This window comes from Mastomys coucha, unplaced genomic scaffold, assembly GCF_008632895.1.
Source record: "Mastomys coucha isolate ucsf_1 unplaced genomic scaffold, UCSF_Mcou_1 pScaffold18, whole genome shotgun sequence".
In the NCBI taxonomy this organism is placed as follows: domain Eukaryota; kingdom Metazoa; phylum Chordata; class Mammalia; order Rodentia; family Muridae; genus Mastomys; species Mastomys coucha.
In genome coordinates this window covers 45,334,290-45,358,150 of record NW_022196900.1, presented here as the reverse complement: position 1 = coordinate 45,358,150, position 23,861 = coordinate 45,334,290, and the positions used below count along the sequence as shown (strand labels likewise).

Genomic DNA, 23,861 nt, shown 5'->3' with positions numbered 1-23,861 from the left:
AATCCCATCATTTAGTTCATGTTTCCCTTTGACTTTCTTATGAAACAGCATCCAGTGACCCCAGCCTTTTGATTATTGAGAGACAGCAAGCATATATTTTTTCTTAACATTGCAAAAGAATTCAGAGATCTGTGTGCCTTTATTAAGTACAAATGATAAACTAGTTGGGTGAAACCCTGAAATTACCATTTCTACCACACCTGGGCTCTATCCCAGGCTGACCTTGAACTCAAGAATCTGCCTGCTTTTGTATCTTTCTGATAAGCTGACTCATAGTGTAGCTGCCTTTGTTCCTTTAGATTTGTGAAGTTCCTCATAATTCATATTACATCCTTATATTTTGCATAGTTGAGAAATTACATATTTTTAAACTCATATATTTACCATTGTTTGCCATTCAGCTGAGACATTAGCCACACCTTCCCTTCCTGGGCTCAGGCTATGTCAAATTATCATGGAGTTATTAATGTTAACAGAGAGAACATTGCTCTGAGGAATGTGAAAATATGTACATTATTACCCAAACAGCCTTATGCCCACAGAAGCCATTGACACCCATGGAGGCTTACACGGGGACCTTGTCCCAGGGAGAGGAACCATGTCACTCTGTCCCCACCAGGGCCACACCAGGCTCAGTACACTTTGATTCCAAGAATTAATTGGACTTGATCCTGTCCTCAGAAATTATGATCCTTCATGATTAAACTGACAGAAATGATGTTTAAACTCCAGAAAATAAAAACTAAAACCACTTGTAGAAACTTGCCCTATAATGGTGGAAAAATATCGATTTCAGCTCCCAGTACTGAAGTTTCCTGGGTTATAGGCCTTAAGGTATTCCACCAAGCTTGTAGACTCCTTACATATGTCTTCATACAAAGAAAACCCACAATTTGGATAACAATAATCTGAGTACTTAGGTCACTATAGTCAAAGTAAAAACCATTCCCAACTTTAAGGGAAATGTATCTGTCCCCACCGAACCCACAGAACAGACTTGAGAATGGAGGGAAACAGCTTAGTGTCTCACGGTCATTAACAGTGGATTTTATGTAGCTTTTGGGGGGTCTGAAAACGAGGCACTGGATTTCAGAGGTAAGTCAAATGTGTCAGGTGGCCTTGTTGAGGTCACTGAGGATGGTCCTTGGGGTTTCAAAGGCTCACGCCAGGCCTGGTTTCTCTACCCCTGCCTCTGGGCTGGTCAAGATGAAGCTCTCCAGTAGCACACCTGCCTACTATTGTCTTCCTGCCAGGATACTAGTGGACACTGACACTGTAAGCAAGCCACCAATGAAATGCTTTTCTTTATAAGAATTCCTTGACCATGGCATTTCTTCACAGCAGTAGAGCAATGACTAACACAGCTCCCTTTCCAGCAGCTGATGGAAGAGTGGCCAATGGCCCCGGAAGTACCAGCTCAGCTCTCAGAGGCTACAGAAACCACAGTGTAGTAGTACGACTTCAAAGAAGAGACATGGAGCCCTGAGTGACCCACAGACTACCCAAATCTCACCCAGCTAGCATTCAGTCATGCAAAGTAATCTGCTTAGGGGAAAACATTAAAAAAAAAATGTCCATCAAGAAGGGCATGCTGCCAGAGATGGCCAAAGAGGCTTACAAGTAGATTGGAGTCAAACGCAATTCAAATACTCCAGTCTGCAGGAATCCTGATGAGCCCTCTCCACGCAGCATTTAGAGTGAGCAACAGTTTTAACTAAAACCATTTTTATAATGCACAGGAAAAGATGACCAATTTGTTTCAAATCATCAGAGCTGAAAGAATCTTCCAATCTATAGATCCTTGGGTTTGGGAATTTATCTTTGTCTAGCTCTGATCCTCAGTGGATCTTGGCACAAATATCCTTACTTGTCATAAGAGAACATGCTTAGGGAACTGTGATAACTTCCTGGTAAATGTCAATCAAAATACTTAAGGTTTCATCGGAAGCAGGATAGTGGTGACCTGGAATGCCACATTCTGCCAGAGGTTAGGGAAAAAAGACAACTCAAATAAGTACAGTAATAATGTCTCTGGAAAAATATCCAATTTGCAAATTATCTATTTTGAAAGTTTTGAATTTAAAATGCACAAGGTTTGGGGTCTGTGGCTTGTCTGAAAATGGGTTTCCCTAAGATCATTCAGAAAAGACAGCCAGGTAAGAGTAAGATAGACAATACAAGGGAATTTCTCAAGAGCTTCTCAGCACAGCTAACAATGCCTCCTTAAACACACAAACTCAGAATACTTTTTTTCTTCCTGATAAAGAAAAGAGTTTTATAAAAGAGAGGGGTGGGGGAAGTTCAAACGCTACAGAAGAAACACTAGGCTCAAATTTCTGCTCCTATTCCCTGGCATAGGAAAGAATGGCCAGGTTACCTTTGGCTCACACAGAACTACAGCAATGTCATTTCACAGATCAGTTACAACTATATTATGAAGCAGACATGCAATGGGCCTCTTTTTTTCTTCTTTAAACAAGCAGACACTATTTTATGAACAGTCCCATGAGATGGAGCACTGGCCTTTATGTGTAGTTCATCAAAAGACTAAGACTTATCAGGTGATTTGAGATCTGAAAATAGCCCATTGGTAAAAATGCTCTATTTATTAAGGACAATGGTGCCAGAAGCCCAGCCAGAGCATCTCCGGGCTTTCATTCAGCTAGCAAGATGCTAATCTGTGCCTATCATGAACACAGCTATACAAGAGTCTGTCAAGGAGTTCTTTTGCTCAGGTTCATACATACATACAGAGTATTTTAATCCACTTTCCTCTACCCCATACTGTCATGTTTTACTTTAAAATTTTAAATGATGATGCAGGCAAAAAAAAAAAAAAACATCTAAACTAGAACTCTCCTGCTAATGTTTTCAATAGTTCCCACTCTCTGAGTTTGAATTACTTAACTACTCTTATTGTCAAATCATTTGTATCCAGGAATCAACTGCATTCTTGTACATGTGTGTGTATGTATGTAGGTAGGTATTTTGTATGTGTTATGTATGTATGTATGTATGTATGTATGTGTTATGTATGTATTTATGTATGTATTTGTGTATGTATGAATTATGACTTTACAAGTGTACTGTGGTTTGAGTGACCTTCTGACCTTGTGGATGCTCTCATGAGTTCTGTGGCTGGGAATTATGGTGATGAAATAGAGTTCTTGAGGACCTGTTGGAATTTGCCAAGGAATAAAAATACCAAATGTAGGCAGAAGTTTCACATTCCACTCCCTGATTACTATACCACCCATTCAACATTCTCTTCCTCCACCAGGCACCAGGGTGACACTGGGAACTAATAACCAGATCCCTGAATGACCTCTCCTCAAGCTTTGTAAATTAGATTTCATATGTTCCCAAGAAAACTATTTAAAAATATCAGTTTTTTTGCCATATCTGTGCATGGCTATTATTTCTTGAACATTAATTTACACATTAATTTGCTGGGATTAACAGGGTTTGCATTTGTTTCATAAACAAAACTACTTTTAGGATACTTTTGTCACCTCATAGTTTTGAAAAAAAAATTTAGTTACTTCTTTATCCACCAGTGTATGCATGAAGCTAGATATGGTGTATGTCTTAATCACTGTTCTATTGCTGTGGAGAGACCTTATGATCAAGGTAGCTCTTATAAAAGAAAGCATGTAAATGAGGACTTGCTTCAAGTTTCCAATGTTTAGTCCATTCAAGTTATAGCAGGGATTATGTAGCATGTGTGGACCCTTTTTATTCCAATTAACACAGCATATATGGGATTGACAGCAGGCCAGTCCTCCAGCTCAGTTTCAAAATGTTGGGGATGACAGACATGCACTAAAATCCACAAAACAAGTATGATTGTAAACTACAAATATCACAGTTGGGCATTTAGATGAAGCAATAGGATCGAGCCCACGCCAACTGTGATAAGACTCTGAAGGTCAGGATTTGGAAGGGAAGTGATATTTAATCTCTGGGCTAGAGAGATGAACACACAGTAATAACCCAGAAGGAAAACAGCCTCTAAACAGATAAAAGATGGTGTCGACCCCCTGGATTAGGAGCAGACTTGACTCGCTCTCTTTTTTTTTTTTTATTAGATATTTTCTTTATTTACATGTAAATTTCTCCATTCCCAGTTTCCCCTCCATAAAACAAAGAAACAAACAAAAACAACAAAAACAAACCCCTGTTGCCTCCCACTTCCCCATGCCTGCCACCCCACCCTCTCCCACTTTCTGGCCCTGGCATTCCCCTACACTGGGGCACAGAACTTTCACAGGGCCAAGGTCCTCTCCTCCTATTGATGATTGAATTTGCAATCCTCTACTATACACATGCTGCCAGAACAATCAGACCCCTCCATGTGCAGTCCTTGGTTGGTGGTTGAGACCCTGGGAGCTCTGAGGGTACTAGTTAGCTCTCTTAAGGTCATGACGGAGGGTCCATGAGAAGTGGCAGGAAATGCCATCGAGTATCGATTCAAAAAAATAATTCCAGAAAATTTGCCATATGTTGAGAAAGATATGTACATATAGGTTCAGGAATTTCAAAAGTTCAAAAAAATGCTTAATAGGTCTAAGCACGTAAAAGCATCTCCAAACTATAGTGGACTTAAACCATCAGAAGGCTGTTAGCTGATCATGGTGGTACAGATCTGAAATTACAGCATGCAGAAGCTGGGGGTGGACAAATTCAAATGCCAGGCTAGTTTAGGCTACATAGCAGGACATTTTCTCAATAACAAAACAATAAACAAACAAACAAACAAACAAAAAGATACCACCTAAATGAAAATGACAACTACAAAAGATGCTGCCCAACTAATTAGTAAGGCAAATACATAAATGCGCTAGGAAGCTTTATGTTAATTTGACATAGCCTAAAGTCATCTGAGAGGAGGGAGTCTCAATGAAGAAAATGCCTGCATAAAACTAGCCTGTAAGCAAACCTGTCAGCATTTTCTTAGTTACTGATTGATAGAGAAGGGCTCAGCCCATTGTAGGTGTTACCATCACTGGGATGGTGGTCTTGGGTTCTATAAGAAACCAGGCTGAGTAAGCCATCTGGAGCAAGCCAGTAAGCAGCACTCCACCATGGCCTCTGAATCAGCTCCTGCCTCCAGGTTCCTGCTCTGCTTGAGTTCCTGCCCTTCATTGCTTTTGATAATGAACTACTATATGGAATTGTGAATGGAATAAGCCTTCTCCTTCCCAAGTTGCTTTGGCCATGGTGTTTTATCACAATAATAGCAACCCTCACTAAGACAAGAAAGGAAAGTGAAGAAAGCATTGCAGACACAGAAACATCTAACACACAAAAATAAACAAGACTGGATGGAAGAAGTTAGAAATATAAAAGAAGCAGATAAAAGCTCACAGAGTGAATTACCAACCTACTTATGCTTAAGTGGTATCAGTCCACTAAAACATGTAATACAAGTTTTCATTCTATGGATTTTAAAGAAGTCTCAAAGGATTCCTGACTCATGTGTTCAAAGTTATGTGATTACTGAGTAGTGAACAGGGTTTAGATACTAATCTACTATCTTCCCTTACCATATGCTTCCCAACCATATCTCAGTCCACATGATGCTATGTAGTAACCAAGTAATACGTCTATATTAAACATATTCATTCATGGTTCACCTCCCTACGAGCAGTAAGAGTAATATACACACAAAAATGTGTTATTTCTTTCTTTCACAATTCTGGATCATACAAGGAGAAAAGAATATCATCATCACACTCTGTCCTCTATCTTGCAGATTGCAATTAATGTAAAACACAAGAGTTCTTGGTTCTGTGAATTTGGTCGAATTTACAAGAAGTGGGTAGAATGTCACAGAGATTTCTTTTTTTTAATTATATATTTTCTTTATTTAAATGTCATATGATTTTTCTTTTCCCAATTTCCCCTCCCAAGAACAAACAAACAAACAAACAAAAACAATAAGAACAAAACCCTGTTGCCTCTCCCCTCCCCATGCTTGCCACCCCACCCTGTCCCACTTATTGGCCCTGGCATTCCCCTACATTGGGGCACAGAATCTTTTTAGATTTCCAAAAAGAGCCCATTAATTTCATATTTTAAAGAAAAAAAATGTTATTTCCTAGGATACTAAAGAATTGAAAACTGAATGACTTCAAAGCCAGGTGTCTCCTCTTACATAGAAAATTAATTTGCATATAAGATGAAATGGAATGCTGATGTGTATAAAAGTCTTATATGAAAGTAACCAACTGTCCACCAGCAAACGAAAACATGAATAAAATGTGATGTGTAGTGGAGTGACAGCTTCCAAAGGAAAGAAATCCTGGTACATGCTTCCAAAGAAAATAAATACTGGTATAAGCTATGCCATGAATTATATGGACTTAATGTTAAACAAGCAAGTTCCATGATATAAAATACTATATTTTATATCCTTATAGAATGAACCTCAGATAGCAAATTCAGAGACAGAGAAAATAGAATGGCAGTTGTCAGGAGGTGGCATTGTTCAGTGGATATAATTTCAACATTGCAAGGTAATGAGTGCTCTGCAGATGGGTGGTTAATCAATATACTTATACTTATGCTTATGCTGAAGAGAGCATTTAGGAATGGTTAAGAAACTGGGGTGATAACCAATATGACCCCTTCAATGCCAAAGGAGGAACATTGTGTGGCAGTTGGGACACTCTTACACTGAGCTAATTGAAAAGATCCCACAGTGCATCCATGATTTTACTTGTGCAACTTCCAGGCATAGGATACAAAGGAAGTCCTTGACTGGTACAGAAAGGGAACATAGCTATGAGAGAGAAGAAAAGGAAGAGCTATTAGTATTTCAAGTCCTAAGCAGGGAAGAGGAGTGGTTAGAACAAAGGCTATGGCTTAAGTCTTCAATTTAATGTTCATTTAAATCTCTTGGTGTGCTCATAAGGGCATCAGTCCACTGGGATTCTCCTACTTAGTTTTCTTTGGTATCCAAAAGGGTCTCCAGGGAGATGAGACCAGGATCTATCTTCAGTCATTTGTTTTAGCTGTTGGAAGATTTAGAATCGCAGCATAAAGTCCCTCCCAGTCAGCTCCTAGAGTTAGAAGAAATTTAACCATCATTTAATTTTTAGGTCAAAGCAACAGCAGGTTTGCCTCTCTTGGCTCCAGATAAGCACTGCAGTGTTGAATTGAGCCAAGGCTGTGATGTCCTATATCTGAGTAACATTTTCCTTATCGAGAAGAAATCACTCATGAGAAATGGCTTTTTAAACATCTCATGCAGACTAGTGCCTAATTTCTGGAACTGATTCCTTGGGCTGTTGAAGAAACTTCTAATGGCAGCTACAGTTACCATTCCAAAGAGCAGAATAAGAAGAATAAGAGGTAGAAACTTGCTAGACAGTTTAGGGCAAAAAGTACCCCATGTAACCAGTATTTTTATTGGCTAAGCGTCAGAAATGTTCTTAACCCCTTGGCATCTTCATCCTTGCCAGTGGCAGAGATACCTGAAGCATTTGGAGACTCTGATCCATGACCTGGTTCCTAAATTATTTTAGGGTAATGTCTCCATTACCAGAGGAGGATGTTATAGCCATAATAAAGATATGTTGAGGGAAAACTCCTGATCAAGAGACTAGCCTGATCTGGCCTGGGCAGAGATCTAACATTCAAGGTGGACAGGAATCATGGCCTGGCTAGGGGACCACCCCTTAGGAAAGCAGGACCACCTTCAGAAAAGGAAGTTTGGTTTAGTCCATGCTAAAGAGATGGGTGAAATAATTGCTTCTTTAATGAGATACTGTACCTTCTCTTCCCAGAGTTCCCATCTTCTCTACTAACACAGTCCCTACAAGCTAAGCTACCAGTAAGTTCTTCTGGGTATACCCACCTTTCTGTCTCAAGGATGCAATTTTTCCTTTCATTTACTAATTTATATATCTACTTATTTATATGTTGGACCGTGAAAGGCAGTCTGTGTTCTTGGTTGAGTGAGGCTTACTCCATAGATCCAGTAGAAAATTGTACAAGGGACTCCTGACACCACAAACCCTCACTCCATTATTCTGTGGCTAGACAATGCCCCAAGCTCCCAGTGTTCTGGCCAGACTCCATCCCCACAGTCATCTGACTACTGCAAGGTATGCCCTGTCCCACAGTTACCTGGGAACAGAAAGGTAGCACAACCCACTATAAAAGGGGCTGTTTGACCCCTCCTCTCTTTCTCTTAAGCTCTTACTCTTAACTTCTTGTCTTTACTCTTACCTCTTGCTCCCTCTCTCCCCCTCACTTCCCCATCTCTCCACATGGCCATGGCCAGCCTCTACTTTTCTACCTTTTCTCTCTCTTTCTCTTTTCTACAATAAATGCCTTAAGACCATGGACTGTCTCCTTTTATCTAGACTCTCTGTGGACCTTCTCATAAAGTGCTGCTTCTAATCTCTGGCAGGAAAGTCTTCCAGCTCCAGCTGCAAGACTGTACCAAGGATTCTCACCCCACACTTACACAGGAACCACTGGGTGCCCCCGTCTCTCCCCAACCCCTTTTTCCTTTCAGCCTGGGACTGACTGAGCTTTCCCTGGGGCCTCCACTTCGTTCTCAGCTCTTCTGTGGAATCCAGCAATGTCCTGTGATGCCCAGGAGCTAGAACCTGACATACTTGGCCTCCCTGAGGCCCAGGGACCATGGGACTGTTCCCTCTCCACCCCCATGGACTGTGATAGTGGCTTCCCACAGCCAGATGCCCACTCAGAAGTGCAGAGCTCTGGCGGGACATGGGTTACCCTCCTACCCCCCTTTTTTCCCTGGCGCCCAGTGGTGCCACCCAACATTTATCTATTTACTTACTTTATCTAATTAGCTAGCTATGTCTCTTTCTTTTGGTTGTTAGCTAGAACTACAACATACTTTTTCTGATACTTAGAGCTATCTTACCTTTCTTCTAAAGCACCACCCTCTGCTCAATCCACCCAGCATGGCTGTTTGCTGCTAACTGGTGGACCTCTATGCTAGTAACTTAACAAATCATAGCTTTTTTTCTTCTTTATTTCACCCCCTCCTCCAGGAAGCTGCAGAAGTTTACAGCATGCATGCCCTAGGGTTGTAGATGAGGGTTGCTCCGCTCAAATGCTAATAAAATTGTCCTCAAGCTTCCAAAACAAATAGTTAAGACAGAAAACAATGGTTGTGACATAAGTTTTAAATTGTACATATTTTTGGTTTATGAGTGTCAAAGTTCATTTTAAATGCTTGTACAGTAGCATTAGGTTATTTATTCTAAGGTATACACACAGGGGAAAAAAAAAAAACAGAAACATCCTGAGGACACACCAGAAGACTTGAAAAGCTAATGCAAATGAAGCCAAAGCAAGTGTTCTTGGAATATCATGATAGTTAGCACCCTCTTGAACTTGATCCAGGCAATGAGCTGTGAGCAGAGCTGGATCCCTGACCTCTCAATGGAATGTCTACCTACAGCAGCACACTCCTCTCTCTACACAGCCTATCACCTGTTGATATGCAGCTTCCACCAGTAAGGAGCACTCTACCAACACTATCCACCTACATGTGGCCCCACAAAAGCTACTCTCTGTGGTGGTAAGCCACCATGCCTACTTGATACATGTCTCAGCCTCTCATGGCACACGCAGACTTTAGAGGGAAATTTATAAATCTGAGTATTTGGTTTCAGCTGACATCAACTAAAGTACCTAATAACAAATAACCTTAACTCCTAAAAGAATATTTCCAGCAATCATCTTTCATAAAATGTACAAGATTTTAACAGGTTCTTAAGATGTCTTCCCAGGTACTCACAACCCACCTGTTAACCATGAAGAGTGTATGTATATATGTGTTTTGCTTGGCTGGTTTGTGGTAGAGCTGAGAACATCCTAAATAATGGCTCACAAAACATTTCCCTTCTCGCCTCCAAGAAGCCAGGAACAGTTGCCGAGCTGCACATGTGGAGAGAAGGTGTTCAGAGGCACGTAATACGTTTCATCAAGTGTCAGGTTCCTGGAGGCTTGGGATGCTTTTCTAAATCAGTATCTGTTAATCTTCCAGGGCATGATGCCTCCAGGGGAAAATACACAGAAGCCTGTTTCCAACAGGTCACGTGGAGGTGGATCAGGGCGGAGGGGTTCCCTCTCCCTTTCCCAACTCCATCCCCTGCTACAGAGTGACTGAGCTGAAGCAGTTCCCAAACATCTGAAAACCATTTGTGAAAAACAGAGGTTACTACAAATAAAGAAACTTTAAGCTGGTGGTTCGTATCTTTAGTTCATGATGTAACTAGACACTAAAATAATAGTGTATGCTCTAGTGGGGAAATTTGCTGCACAGTTATGGGATACACTGGCCCACTCCCACTCCCCACACCCCACCCTTCACATGCACGCGTGCATGCTCACATACACTAGCAAATTGAGAACAAGTCACTCAGATTTCTAAGACTTTATATCTCTACTCTGTAGAGAAGACAGATTAGATTAGAGTTTCTCCAAATGTGGCCTTTGGTCCAAACATGTGTGATTGCTCTCTGGGAATGTGGGTAAGTGGGGTAGGCACTTGTAACAAATATAAACTCCTAGGCCTGCTGTACTTCCATTGAATCAGAATCAATGAAAATCAGTCCCCTGAATATGTAATGAAATGGTAAGATCACTCAGTGAGTAAAATTGCTTGCCATCAAGCTTCATAACTTCTGTCCCCAGAGTATGCATATAAAGGGTACAGACTCCCAAAAGCCCTCTGGCCTCCACAAATGCCAGGTGACACGTGCGTGCGCACACACACACACACACACACACACACACACACACACACACACACACTTAGCACACAATAATTGCAAAAGGAAATGTTTTCCAGCTTTTACTTATCCAGCAGCAGCCACTAGTGACTTCTGGATTGTGCAGTGTAGCAGAAATGACTTAGGAGCACTGAAGTTTGTGACCACAGATTTTAAAAGTCATTAGAACAGTGGTTCTCAATCTGTTGGTTGCCCATTCCTTTTGGGGCCAAAAGACCCATTCATAGGGGTCTCCTAAGACCAGCAGAAAACAGATTTATATTGCAATTCATATCAGTAGCAAAACTACAGCTATGAATTAGCCGACAACGATAATTTTATAGTTGAGGGTCAGCACAGCATTAAGAAGGTTGGGAAGCGCTGCTCTTATGCCTCTTCTAGCAATACAGATCCAAGGTCATAAGCAGAGTATAAAAGAGATACATAGGCCCTATACCACAAAAATGCAGTCTCTAGTCTGATATTATCCCTGTGCAAAGCGAAGGGGTAAAACTAACACGGAATCAATGACTATTCCAAACCTTTCCCTATTCATTTCACTTCATCTCCGTCATCCATCACACATACCAACGAACCCTAAATAAATGTCAATGATACCTTGGAGACTGGATTTTAGTACATATATGATATTTCAAGGCCAGAATTTTACATCATGTTAATTCCATGTTCTCTCATAAAACTGTGTCCAAAGATGAACATCAAAATTGGTAAAGCAATAAAAAATGTCTATATTCCATCTCTCATCACATAGGTTAGGCTGTGTTTACTTAAGCAGAAAATGGAAAGTAAACAGTTACTAAAAATGTGAAAACTATTTTAAAGATGAATATAGGAATGGAGAAAAAGATCTATTATTGTGTTTGGCCACCAGAAAGCCATCTGTAAGCAAGATTCCATGCTCTGAAAAACATGACTCTCTCTGCTGTACAGAGGGTCTCAAATCCACAAATAGATCTGAGACCTCTACTCAGCCTCCTTCCCAGGTTTGAGTTTGACTTCTCTCTCATTCTTTCTTCCTTTTTCTTTCTTTCTTTCTCTCTCTTTCTTTCTTTCTTTCTTTCTTTCTTTCTTTCTTTCTTTCTTTCTTTCTTTCTTCTTTCCTTCTTTCCTTCATGTCTGTCTGTCTCTTTCTTTCTTCATGTCTGTCTGTCTTTCTCTTTCTTTCTTTCTTTCTTTCTTTCTTTCTTTCTTTCTTTCTTTCTATATCTCTCTGTCTCTTTCTTTCTTTCCTTCTTTCTTATTCTTGCTGTCTGTTTTGTTTATAATATTGATGATGCTAGACTGTGACTAAAGACCTTCAGTATCCGAGAGCATGGCTCATACCAGAATGAGCTCCTGGGATTTGGAGATGACTCAGGATAAGGAGGTAGAAATAATGGGAGAAAATAACTGACGTCCCATTAACCATGGCAGGTTGAACATTACATGCTCCTCCTCCTCTGCCAGATGTCTGCTAAAATAACAGTGAATAAATAAAGATGAGAAGAGGACTGGCAAGAAGACGACGTCAGACAAAAGATGCCAATGAATTTTTGGAGTAGGAAAACTTAGTGTGGCTTGTTACTGACTAGTGGAACTGTTCCTCTAGTGAAGCAGTTTTGATAGCTTCAGAGCATGAGACATGGAATAAAATTCTTAAAGTTCCCACTACCACCACCAAAATTCAGGCTAAAGACACAGGAAACAGATGAAAGGAAAATTTACAAGCCACCTCAACAACAATATGAAACCCCAGAAAAGCACTAAATGTAGGAGAATGTTAGTGATAGTAGGGACAGGAAAAAAAAATATTTTCTGTTTAGGGCTAAATGGCATGGAAAAGAAACCGCAAGTGAGAAAACAGAATAGTCTTCCACATACAAAAACAATTCAAAATTTCACCTTTAAACCCATATCTTTGCTGGAGATTGTACAAGGAGTGACAAAACAAAACACAGGAAGGGGCCTCCCTCTGTCTGTGGGTGGCTGTGCAGGGAACAGCCAGGCGAGGGGACGACAAGACCTTAAAAATAGAAATTCAGGCAGGGCAGAGGGTTACCTGTGAATGCAACTATATCTCAGCATTATTAAATATAAACTACAAATGAAGAGATGCCAGTAATTGAAAGCCAATGAAACAGGAATGGAAACCACCATGTGATATTAATCCAACCCTTTTAGAATGGCTAGGACAGCAACCAGATAATATCAAATGTTGGTAAGCACGTGCAGAAACTAGCATGGCCGTGCTTGGTTGGTGGCAATGTGTTAGGGTACAGCAACCCTGGTAATACTTCAGAGATTAAACACAGTGCTAGGTATGCACCATGGGCAGGTGGATCTATGCCCACAGAATAATGGGTGAATGCTTGTAGCAGCATTATTGGTAACTCCTAAAAAGCAAGACAAAACAAGATGTCCATCAATAACTGAGTCAAAGGCTCTATGTTTAATAAATGGGATGTTACTCAGCCATGAGTAGGAACCATCAACCTAAACATGCCACACTTTAGATGAACCTTGGAAACATTATACTAAGTAGAAACCAATTACAAAAGTCCATGTATGAGAAGATGCCACTCATATGAAAATACATAGTCAATAAAGAATGTGGATTCACGTTATTTAGGACTACATTGAAAGGAGAGTTATAGGGTGTGGTGGTTTGAATGAAAGTGGGCCCCATAGGCTCATATACTTCCATGCTTAGTGTCTAGTTGATGGACTGTTTGGGAAGGACTAGGAGGTGTGGCCTTATTGGAGGAGCTGTGTCAATGAAGATGGACTTGGAGGCCTTGTCTGCCTGCTCTCTTCCTGTTCATCCTGGATGTAGAACTCTCTATCACCTCCCTGGAATCGAGCCTGTCCACATGCCAACATGCTCCCCACCATGAGGATAACGGACTAGCTTTCTGTAACTGTAAGCAAGCCCCAGTTAAATACTTTCTTTCCTAAGAGCTGCCTTGGTCAAGGGGTCTCTTCACAGCAATAGAATAGTAACTGAGACCCAGGGTGGTAGCTAAAGGATACGGAGGTCTTTTAAAAATTTTTTATTTTTTTTTTAATTTTTGCCTCTCATACAAAGAAATGAGTTTCACCTTTTTTCCCCCCATAAATATGTATGGGTATGCTTTGCAGGGATTTTGAGGTAGCAGAAGGTGTAAAACTGAACTTGGTAATGAATGTACTTATCTGTAAATCTAACAGTATTATACATTTGAAGTGGGTGAATTATGTGATGAGTTGTAAGTCAATAGTTTAAAAGAAGAAAGACTTAAACTGTACTAGAAAGCAGGATGATCAGCTTCTTAGAGACTGCCATGATTATAATATATATACTCTACCACTGTCTTCAGTGTGCTAGAAGACAATGAGAAGATGAAGAAAATGGCTTGTGGATTTGTATCATCCTGGAATTTAATAAAATGCAGGAACAAATCATATTCATATCAGACTATAATAATTATAAGGTAACTAACATTAAAAATCCTAAAGGCTTAAAAATGGTCATCTGATATTAATAAGGGTGAACAAAGTGTTCTTTAAAGATCCTGTTATTACTCAGGACAGAAAATGTCATTGAGTAGAAGATGAAGTCTGCACGATCTCTTCTCTCAACAGTGTCATCATCCAGGCTGACTTCATTGATATTCATAGACAACCCAAACAAGGCAAACCCACCATGGAAAGGAGTACGCTTGTAATACATTTCTTTCTAAATACACATAAATATTTGCTAATAATGGCCATTTCTAACCCTTAATGCAGGGACAGTAAATTATGGTTCAAGTAATATAATTTCTTTTCTGACCCCAAAAGAATTACAGTAGAAACTGATAATGCAAACTATTTAGAAAATCTGCAAATATTTAGTAGCTAAACAATACATTTCTAAATACCAATGTGTCAAAGAAAAAATAAAAGGCAAATAAGAGAATATTTCAAACTGAAAAAAAACTAAAACTATCAATAGGCATGATTGTACCACTAAAGTAGTGTGGAGGAAAATGTGAATTATTAAATACCTATGTCTGAAAAAAATATCCTATATCAATGACTTCATTGAAAATCTAGAAAAATAAAGAGATAAAGTACACACTAGAGTAAGAAATGTTAACAAAGATAAAATAAATCAGTGAGACAGAGGGGGAAAAAAAGTCAACAACAGGCAAAATTCTCAACACAAAAGTCTGAGTCTGGGGCCTGACAGATGGATCAGAGACTAAATGCAGCTCTACCAAAAGAGAGGACCCAGGTTCAGCACCTACACGGTGGTCAACACTTGTCTGTTAACTTCAGCTCCTGGGGATTCAACAGCCTCTTCTGGCCTCTGCGAGCATCAGGCACGAATGTGGTATACATACATATGTGCAGTCAAACAAACATACATATTTTAAAAAAGATGTCTTAATAAAATGAAAAATCTACTGAGAGTATTGATCAGAAAAAAATCAATACCAACTTCAGGTATGATACAATGATCTAACATTCTTAATAGTATACTTGATTAGAGATATTATGAACTATTTTACACCAATACATTAAACAACTTAGATGGCATTAGAAAATACAAAGGACAAACCATTAACACTTGTCTGAATGGCCTATCTTCTCAAGAAACTAAATTATAGTCATGAATCTTCTCACAAAATGAACCCTAAATCCAGATGGCTTCAAGACTGAATTTCAAAACATATGAGGAAATACTCATACATAAGCTTTTCCAGAACACTGAAAAGCAAAAATCATTTCCTTGTTTAGATAATGAGGCCAGCATTACTTTGATACCAATCCCCCCAAACAAAACATTTTTAAAAGATTTTATGAATTAAATTTTTAAATTTAAAAATTAAAAAAAAAAAAACAGAAAAGCATCACCCATGGACATGGATGCAAAAAATTGAAACACAGTTCAATAAATTTAGTTCAATATTATCTTAAAGATTTTCTTAAACTATCTTACTGTGTGAGTGTTTGAGCTACATGTATTTATCTGTACCATATGCACGCAGTGCCCAAGGAGGCTAGAAGAACATCAGATCCCCTGAGGCTGGAGAAATGTGGGTGTTGGGAACTTAACCAGGGTCCTCAGAGATGGTAGCAAGGACTCTTAACAGCTAAGCCCTCTCTCCAAACCTAGAATAAATTAAGGAATAATACTAATATCACAGTGTTGGTCTTGAGTGGCCTCTGAGATATCCAGAGGTTGTTATCCCAGAGGGGAGTGTCCAGAGGGCATTACCATTGAGACAAAAACTGAAGAGGAAAACCACACTACATACTGTAGCACCATCCAGTATGGTGGGGACCACATGATACAAAAGTGGAAAAGAGAAATCGAACCATCATGTGCAAACCCTAGGCTTCCTAAATTAGTGTGTCTGTTGCTACTATGTCAGATCCAGCTTCTTCAGCCCTTATAGGAACTATCCTGGGAGCTCGCAGGCCTTCAACTCTTTACTGAATAGCCACTGGGTTCACTGCATCTCGAGCATGAAGATGGCAACCACTGAACTATCTAGTCTCCCAACTGTGTAAGCCAATAGTCCAGTTTAACACACATGCACACACACACACTCTCACACACACACACACACTCACACACATATGTGTAAGGTCTGTTCTCTAGACAACCCTAATACCATTATCAACTTGTGTTCATCCCAGAAATGGAAAAGTGGGTTTAACATCTAAAACTCGATGAAGATAATTGACAGTATTAACAGACTAAAAATATATGTATACATATATTATCACATTCATATATAGGTATACATATGTACAAATATATGAATATGATAATTAGATGAAGGAAAAACATTTGACAAAACCTAGCATCCATTTTTGTGGGCTTTTTTTTTTTCTTTCCCTTTTGTTCTTTCCATTTCTCCTTTCCTCATTCTTTTCCAGTTTGAGACAGGGGTTTGCTATGGATTCTGGCCAGCCAGAACCTACTTCAGCCCCCTAAGTGTTTAGGATTATGACATACTATGACATCCATCTTTCACATCATTTGTGCTTCCGAAGCTCTCATGAAATAATGAAATGAATTATCTCAGCCATTTGAGGGAACATACAGCCAACTGACAGCCAAAACCACACTTTACAGGAAACACTGTTCCTTTCCCCACAGATCAAGAACAAGCAGGGATATCTGGTTTTATTTCTGTACAACCTCGAGTTAAGAACTCCAGACATTGTTATTTTTCAAGAAAAACATAAATTCAAGACTGATAAAATGTATTTATATGACATGACCATTTGTGTAGAAAACCCAAATGAAAATAACAAAATGCTGCCCCAATAATTAACATAAAATTGTTCATCAATAATAAAATAAATAATAAAAACTCACCCGGTAAGTTAGTTTAGTAAGGTTTCAGATCACAATAACAATATTCAAAAACAATTAGATTTTTTACAGACTGAAAAAGGGAAAATGGAAACTGAAAAGTTTAAGAGCATCAGCATTTAAAATAGCATAAAAGGCAAAATATAAAGAGTATAGGTCAGTGGTATACCACGTGCCTACCACGTTTGAGACCTGGGTTACAGCTCCAGCACAAGAAGGAAATGAGGAGGGAAGAAGAGAAAGGGGAGAAGGCCAGAGGGAGAAAGGGACTTACGGATGGAAGAAGGGGGAGAAAAATTTCAACCAAAACTTGTGCAACATTTGTATACTGAAAATCATCAAATATTACTTAGAATAATGAACCACTACAGATGTATACAATATTCATGGATCATAAGACTTGATATTGTTAATGACAAGTCTCCTCAAAGCAGATCTAGAAATTAAAACACTCCCAATCAGCTCTCTGCCTGCATTTTTTAAAACTGGTGAACAGATATAAAATACACACAGCATAGCTAGATCAAAACCCTTGAAAACAAAATTTAAAAAGTGAACTTCTGAGTTCAAGACTTCTTATCAAAGAGGTGCAGATATAAAGCAGTTGCCTGGCATGTGTGGAAGCCCTGAGTTCAATCCCCAGGACTACACAAAAAGAAAATTCAATTTAAAAAAGAAATTATAGCAATATTGTACCTAGAAGCATGGCAGGAAATCTGTGCACTGGAACACAATAAGGAATCTGAAAATAGACCCATGCACCTATGAACACTGATTTGATGAAGGTAGCCAGACAATTTGATGGAGACAAGGTAATATTTTTTGAGCTGCACTACAACTGTGTATCCACAGATGAAAGACAAACATAAACCCGTATTCTGCATCATATATGAAACATAACTGCAGATGGAACATACACTAAATAAAAGAATCTAAAGCTATTACATGTCTGTAAGTAAAGCCCTGTGTCTCTGACCTAGACAAATGTGTTTTAGAACTGACCGAGTCAAAATTCTCCTTAAAAACAATTCAGAAAGTCCGACTGCATCAAAATTAAAAACACCCCTGACATCTTGTCGACTTGGTATGATTCAGAACTGACTAGGAGACATTCCCGTAGGAATAGCCATAGGTGTGCTTTCAGAGTGGTGCAACAGGTAGGAAGACCCTGGATTGGGCAGCCATGCTTCGTGTACTAGGGTTGTGACCTAAAGAAGGAAGGAAGCTGAGTACCAGGGCCCATATCATCTCTCTCTGCTTCATTTCCTCACTGTGGACACAGCACAGCCAGTCACTTGTTGCTCCTGCCATGCCTCTCTGCTGTGATGGACTGTACTCCAACACTGAGCTAAAGTAAACCTCCTCTCCTTAGGCTGCTTTTGACAGTTTTGTCACAAAAATTGGGGGCGGGGGGGGGGATATTACTAAACACTATCCAAAGACATTTCAAAAACCAAGAAGAAACACCAAAGACTTGTAAGAAAACAAATTTAAAATATAAATTTGATAAAGACTCATGGCCAGAATATATAAAGAATCCTAGACAGTCAATAAGAAAACTAACAACCTAACAATGAAAAAAAAAAAAGATTTGAATAGAAACTTTGCTAAAGAAGAACACAGTTATGCAGCATATTATCATACGTCAGTGACTACCAACATGACAGCGGTTCCAAAAAATTAGCTATCACACATACTCATTGTTTCTGTGAGTGCTCTGAAAAACCGATAAGTATCTAGGGTTGCAGTTTTTAAAATGTTTTTCCATGACAAAGGATGCCTGATTACAGTTTCTAAACAGGCCAATGGGAAAATGTTCAGCATGTTTATTCACTAGGAAGTTGCAAGTTTAAACTAAGACCAAGCTATCGTTATCTGCATGGCTAAAAGGCCACCAGGTTTTACTGCAAGGACGCAGTAAAGTGCAACTCTCATGCATCGCTCCAAAAGATAAAAACTTCTACAGTAGTTAGTTCTTTTCACCTACAGGGGACAAATGTCTGGACCTAAGAGGATGCAGAAAACCAGAGATGGCACCAATGTGACTTCCTGAACATACCTGTAAGATAGGAAATAATAATAATATCAAAGAATAATAGCATGTTTCAAGTTTTTAGAAATTATGGCTCAATCTTCATCTGACTCTTTTTCGGACCACAAGTAACAAGACTACAAAATTCAAACCTGTGGATAAAGAAGGACTAGTTGCTCTAAGAACACTTTGAAACCTGAGTTCTTAGGAAGTCGGACATTGCCTATGATCTAAGTGAACCATTAAGCTACTAACACTTATAAGGAGACAAATGAAACTGAATGTCTATGTAAGTTGAGTGCACAAGTGTTCAGAGAAACTTCTATTTATAACAGCCAAAGAGAGAAGAGAGCCAAGGCTCTCCATAAGTGCAAGCCGATATACAACAAACTGTTTGACAAACACACAGGAACAAAAGGCACAACATTATTGCTTCCTGTTACAGCATGAATGATCTCAATTATGCTGAGTAAAAAAAAAAAAATCACACTGAGTGATAAGAGTGTATCATTCCACTGACAGAAAACACTAGGAAGTGTCATTTACACTAACAAAACATTGTTATTTTCCTGATGGGGTTGGCTTCAAAAGGATGAGAGGGAGGTATTTTCAAAGGCCATGACAGAATTCTGTAAATATGGTGTCATCTGGGTAGGCCTGTGTTAACACTTGCCAAGTTTTACATTTTAAACATGAACAGCTTACTGTGTGCCAACTACATCTCAAAATAACACCAATCAAACAAAAAGGCTGCCTCTAAGTACAGCATCTGAGCTCAGGAGACTCCTTGCTTGGGGCAAGTAGTTGAAGCATTAAATTTTTTTCAAAGCCTGGAGTTTGTTTTTAACCATGCAGAGTTGTCATTATCCTAGCAAAATGAAAGACAATAAAAACAAAAGCAATGGAGTAGAGAGGTGGTTTAGCTGTTAGGAGCACTGACTGCTCTTCCAGAGGTCCTGAGTTCAATTCCCTGTAACCACATGGTGGCTCACAACCATTTGTAATGGGGGTTCAATGCCTTCTTCTGGTGTGTCTGAAGACAGATATAGTGTACTCACATACATGAAATAAATAAATAAATAAATAAATAAATAAATAAATAAATAAATCTTTAAAAAAAACCAATAGCAATTACACACAGCAGAAAAAGACACAAATGTGTCTTCTTCAAGGAACTTCATTGAGAATGAATCCAAGAAACCACCAACTCTTGCTGGTCTCACTCATGTGACTGAATCACTCACTACTGAACTCCTAAAGATGCCGCTTGACATACTGCCAGGAATGAAAATATCCCTTTGTTTGAATGAACCACCACAGATTACAAAGTACCATTTTAAAGCAGTAATAATGGATTGTGTTTATTACCAACACATCAGTTGACCACCCTCATCGGTTACATCCTTAGGTGGGAACAACTTGAATAATGTATAGAGTTGGGCTCAGCTAATGTAATGAGGCTAATCAGTAAAATAACCAGCTTTTCCGGAACCTAAGGAGTGAGTTGAGAGAGCTTACAAACTAAAAGAATAACAATCAGAAGCAAAAAGAAATAACTACTGAAAGCAGAAAAAAATGAGAAAAAGAAATGTTGGCTTTCCAAACAATTCTTACATGCAATAGAATTGTACTTTGAACGACAGGTGCAGTTTGGTTGGGGAGCAGTGTCTTCATGACCTCACTCCGACTTCGGGCTCAATACACTTAAGAAATGTCTGATAACCATAGCACATTCATGTAGTGAGTGTTTCAATTTTAAAAGCATAAGGACTATGCAAACTCATAACAATGTCCAAATCATATGATACTGGCTATTGGCTGTGAATTGATTCTTTACTTAATATTATTTTATTCTCAAAGTTTTGACCTCTTTTACTTAGTGATTAGGAAAATGTCCATGTGTGGGTTTTGCTAATGGAAGACAATAAACTATAAAGTAGCTACCATAGTGCCCGCCCAAGCAAACCCCCAATGGAGTCTAGATTCTACTAGGATATTTCAGACTCCATTTACCACCTTAAATTCCTCTCTACCTGCTTCTGATCTGTCAGTTTCCTTGTGTGAAGAGCAGCTGAGGAGTGGAAAGGAAAGGCCCACTTACACACACACACACACACACACACACACACACACAGCCCAGATTTGTGTTTATAAGCATCCTCCAGGAGTGGTTGTGATGCACGGCAAGGAGAACAGGTGTGCAGACTTGGAAGATCAGAGAGCCCAGAACGACTTGAAACAGGTTTGAGTAAGCCGAGCATTTGAAACAAAAATCAAATCAAAACAAAACAAAATCCCTATGAGTCTAAGAATATTCATTCATTAGTGGGTTATTCAACAGCTTTGTTGGATTCGATATTAGCAAACCGTTTACCCAAACCTCAAGGATGAGATAGAATTTCTACCTTTGTGAACATTTTAAACGAGATCATGAGGGGGTAGCCTTGATCTGCTTTGAGGACCTGTCTGGTACTGTTGGTGTTTGGTGGTACCATGTAGAAAGCAGGCCAAGTTCCACAAAGCACCCGAGAGGAAATGAAAAGTTAAGAGCCTTAGTCAATGACCTGTAAGACTCAGTGCTGGAGGAAGCTTCGTGGCACGTCTCCTGTACTTATATTTAAGCCCCCTTCATTGTTCTCCAGCATAGACCGGGAGTCGTGGTTCTGTACCAACTGTTCACGTCAGGCCAGGGCATTGTGGAGCCCAGGTTTTAATCTAGCAGCAAAGTGCAGTCTCCTGGGAGTGATTTGTCCATTCATCACCATAAGAACTCCCACAGATAGTTAGGTTATTCTACTGGGCTCTACGGCTGAAAAATCGGCCATGGATCAAGGCTGGTAGGAGCAAAACATGCTTCTAACTAACGCCATTGTTTCTAGTATGATCCATCCCAATCTAGGTGGATGTCTGAAAAGTTCCTTGACTGACTCAGGCAGCCCTGTGGCCCTCTGTTCCGGCTTACTCTAGGACTCTCAGGAGCATTCATGCCTGATCCTCTCTGTCTCCAAAAGTGCACTGCTGCTGAGAAAATGACCACTAACACAGAGATGTGAAAACGAATTTCAAAGCCTAAGTAAAAGCAGAGGAAGGAAATCCCCCAGTTTGGACATGTCTCCATAAGCAAAGCAAAGGAAGGGAGGCTATCTGGCGATAATTCCCGCCCAGAGTATTTGGCCATTTTCCCAAAATTACCAAAGTAATCCTGTAATAATCACATCAATGTAGGCTAAATTATGAACAAGCAGGCCAAGTCGTGGGTGCTAATTAAAAATTACCTGCCCCTTAAAAGCCGTTCAAAGGTACCTCACACATTAGCAGGACCTTCCCTTGTCAGGGTTTGATACTCTCAGGACACTTGCAGGTGGGATTTAGAATGGGGATGGCCAGAACCAATCCTCAGGCGACTTCAATGGCCACTCCCCCCACCCCCATCTCCCCACCTGCGCAGGCTTCGGAGAAGCCCACCTGCTGTACAATTCTCACATCTTATCACAACCCTCCCTGGACACAAAGGGACGCTGGGCGATAGTGTCAGTTGTTTAGAGGGCCTTGGAAAAGCTGAAACCAGGACGAGTGTGCCAGTACCCGAGCCTTTCCCAGGAAATCAAGAGAAGTGGGACTCAGCGAAGGGCTGCATTCAGAAAGGGTGCAGGTTGCGGGCTCTGGAAAATGACAGCTCCCGGGCTCAGCCTTCGCCTTCTCCCCTGACTCTGCTCAGCTGAAAGCGAGAGCTGGGCGCAGGGAAAAAGCCAGGACAGGGACCTGGTAAGTTCTGTCCAGAGCTTGACTCCGCTGACGCGGAGCTAGACGCCAGCACGCACTTCAGATTCAACCCTCCACCACCTGTCCCAAGCTCCCGAGAAGGCTCAGCCTCGGGACAGAGCTTCACGGAAAAGTGTGCTTCCCGAAGTGACCAGAGGGGGTAGGGGTGCGGTGGGGGTTGGAGACGCGCTGGCTGTCCTACCTGTCCTGCGACACAGAGGAGGCACCAGGTGCCACGGATGAGGCGTGCCAGGAATCCCGGGCGGCTAAGCGTCACCAGTCGCGCCATGGTTCTGGCGGAGACGCCGAGCGGTGACTGCGGACCCCTGGCTGGCAGGCGCAGCACAGGGCCGGGTGGGCGCGTCTCCGCAGCAGCGGTGCTGCCGGGCTGCTTTGAATGGGAGCGCGTGCGCCCGGCTGGGGGCTTTCCACGTGAGTGGGGCAGTCCCCGCCCGGTGGCTGTGCGACCCCGCCCCAGCACCCTCCTGCTCCTCCCTCTAGGGTCAGCCAAGCGCCGTCCAGGCAGCACAGAGTGTCCGGGGCTGCTCGTTGCCTCCAATTTTCTTCATTTTTAAAGAAAGATCAAGGCTGCCCGTCTTGCTCCAGTTTGGAACACCACCCTGGCCACTCCGAGAAGGAAAGTTCCCTTCGGGTGCTGGCGTTTCGCAAGAACCTATGCCCAGGGCCGGCCCCTAGCGAGCTCATTCTTTAGGCTGGTGCTTTGGGGGCCCTAGCTGCCTTTCTAGCTGCGTCAGAGTCTCCCGGAACAGGGCACCAGTAAGAAACGTGTGCTCTCACAGATTGGGACAATGCAATATCTGTCGGTAGGCATTTGTGATCATATCGCTCGCGGTGATTCTACCATGAAACTGGTTTGCTTTGTGGTATGAGTCTGGTAAAGGAGAAGTAGCCTGGGACCCACAACAGTTGGGTTCCGAGGAACTGGAGTTGG

At 40.7% G+C, this 23,861-nt stretch overlaps 1 protein-coding gene across 3 annotated transcripts in view; it reads right to left on the bottom strand.

Annotated features, from left to right (window-relative positions):
- Adamtsl1 (ADAMTS like 1) overlaps positions 1 to 23,577 on the bottom strand; it is an 895,122-nt gene extending 871,545 nt beyond the window's left edge. For all 3 annotated transcript variants that reach the window (XM_031377794.1, XM_031377795.1, XM_031377796.1), the window contains exon 1: positions 23,112 to 23,577. In XM_031377794.1, the coding sequence (XP_031233654.1) occupies positions 23,112 to 23,198 (87 nt within the window). In that variant the 5' untranslated portion in view covers positions 23,199 to 23,577. The remainder of the gene's footprint in view (positions 1 to 23,111) is intronic.
- Positions 23,578 to 23,861: the final 284 nt, after the last annotated feature.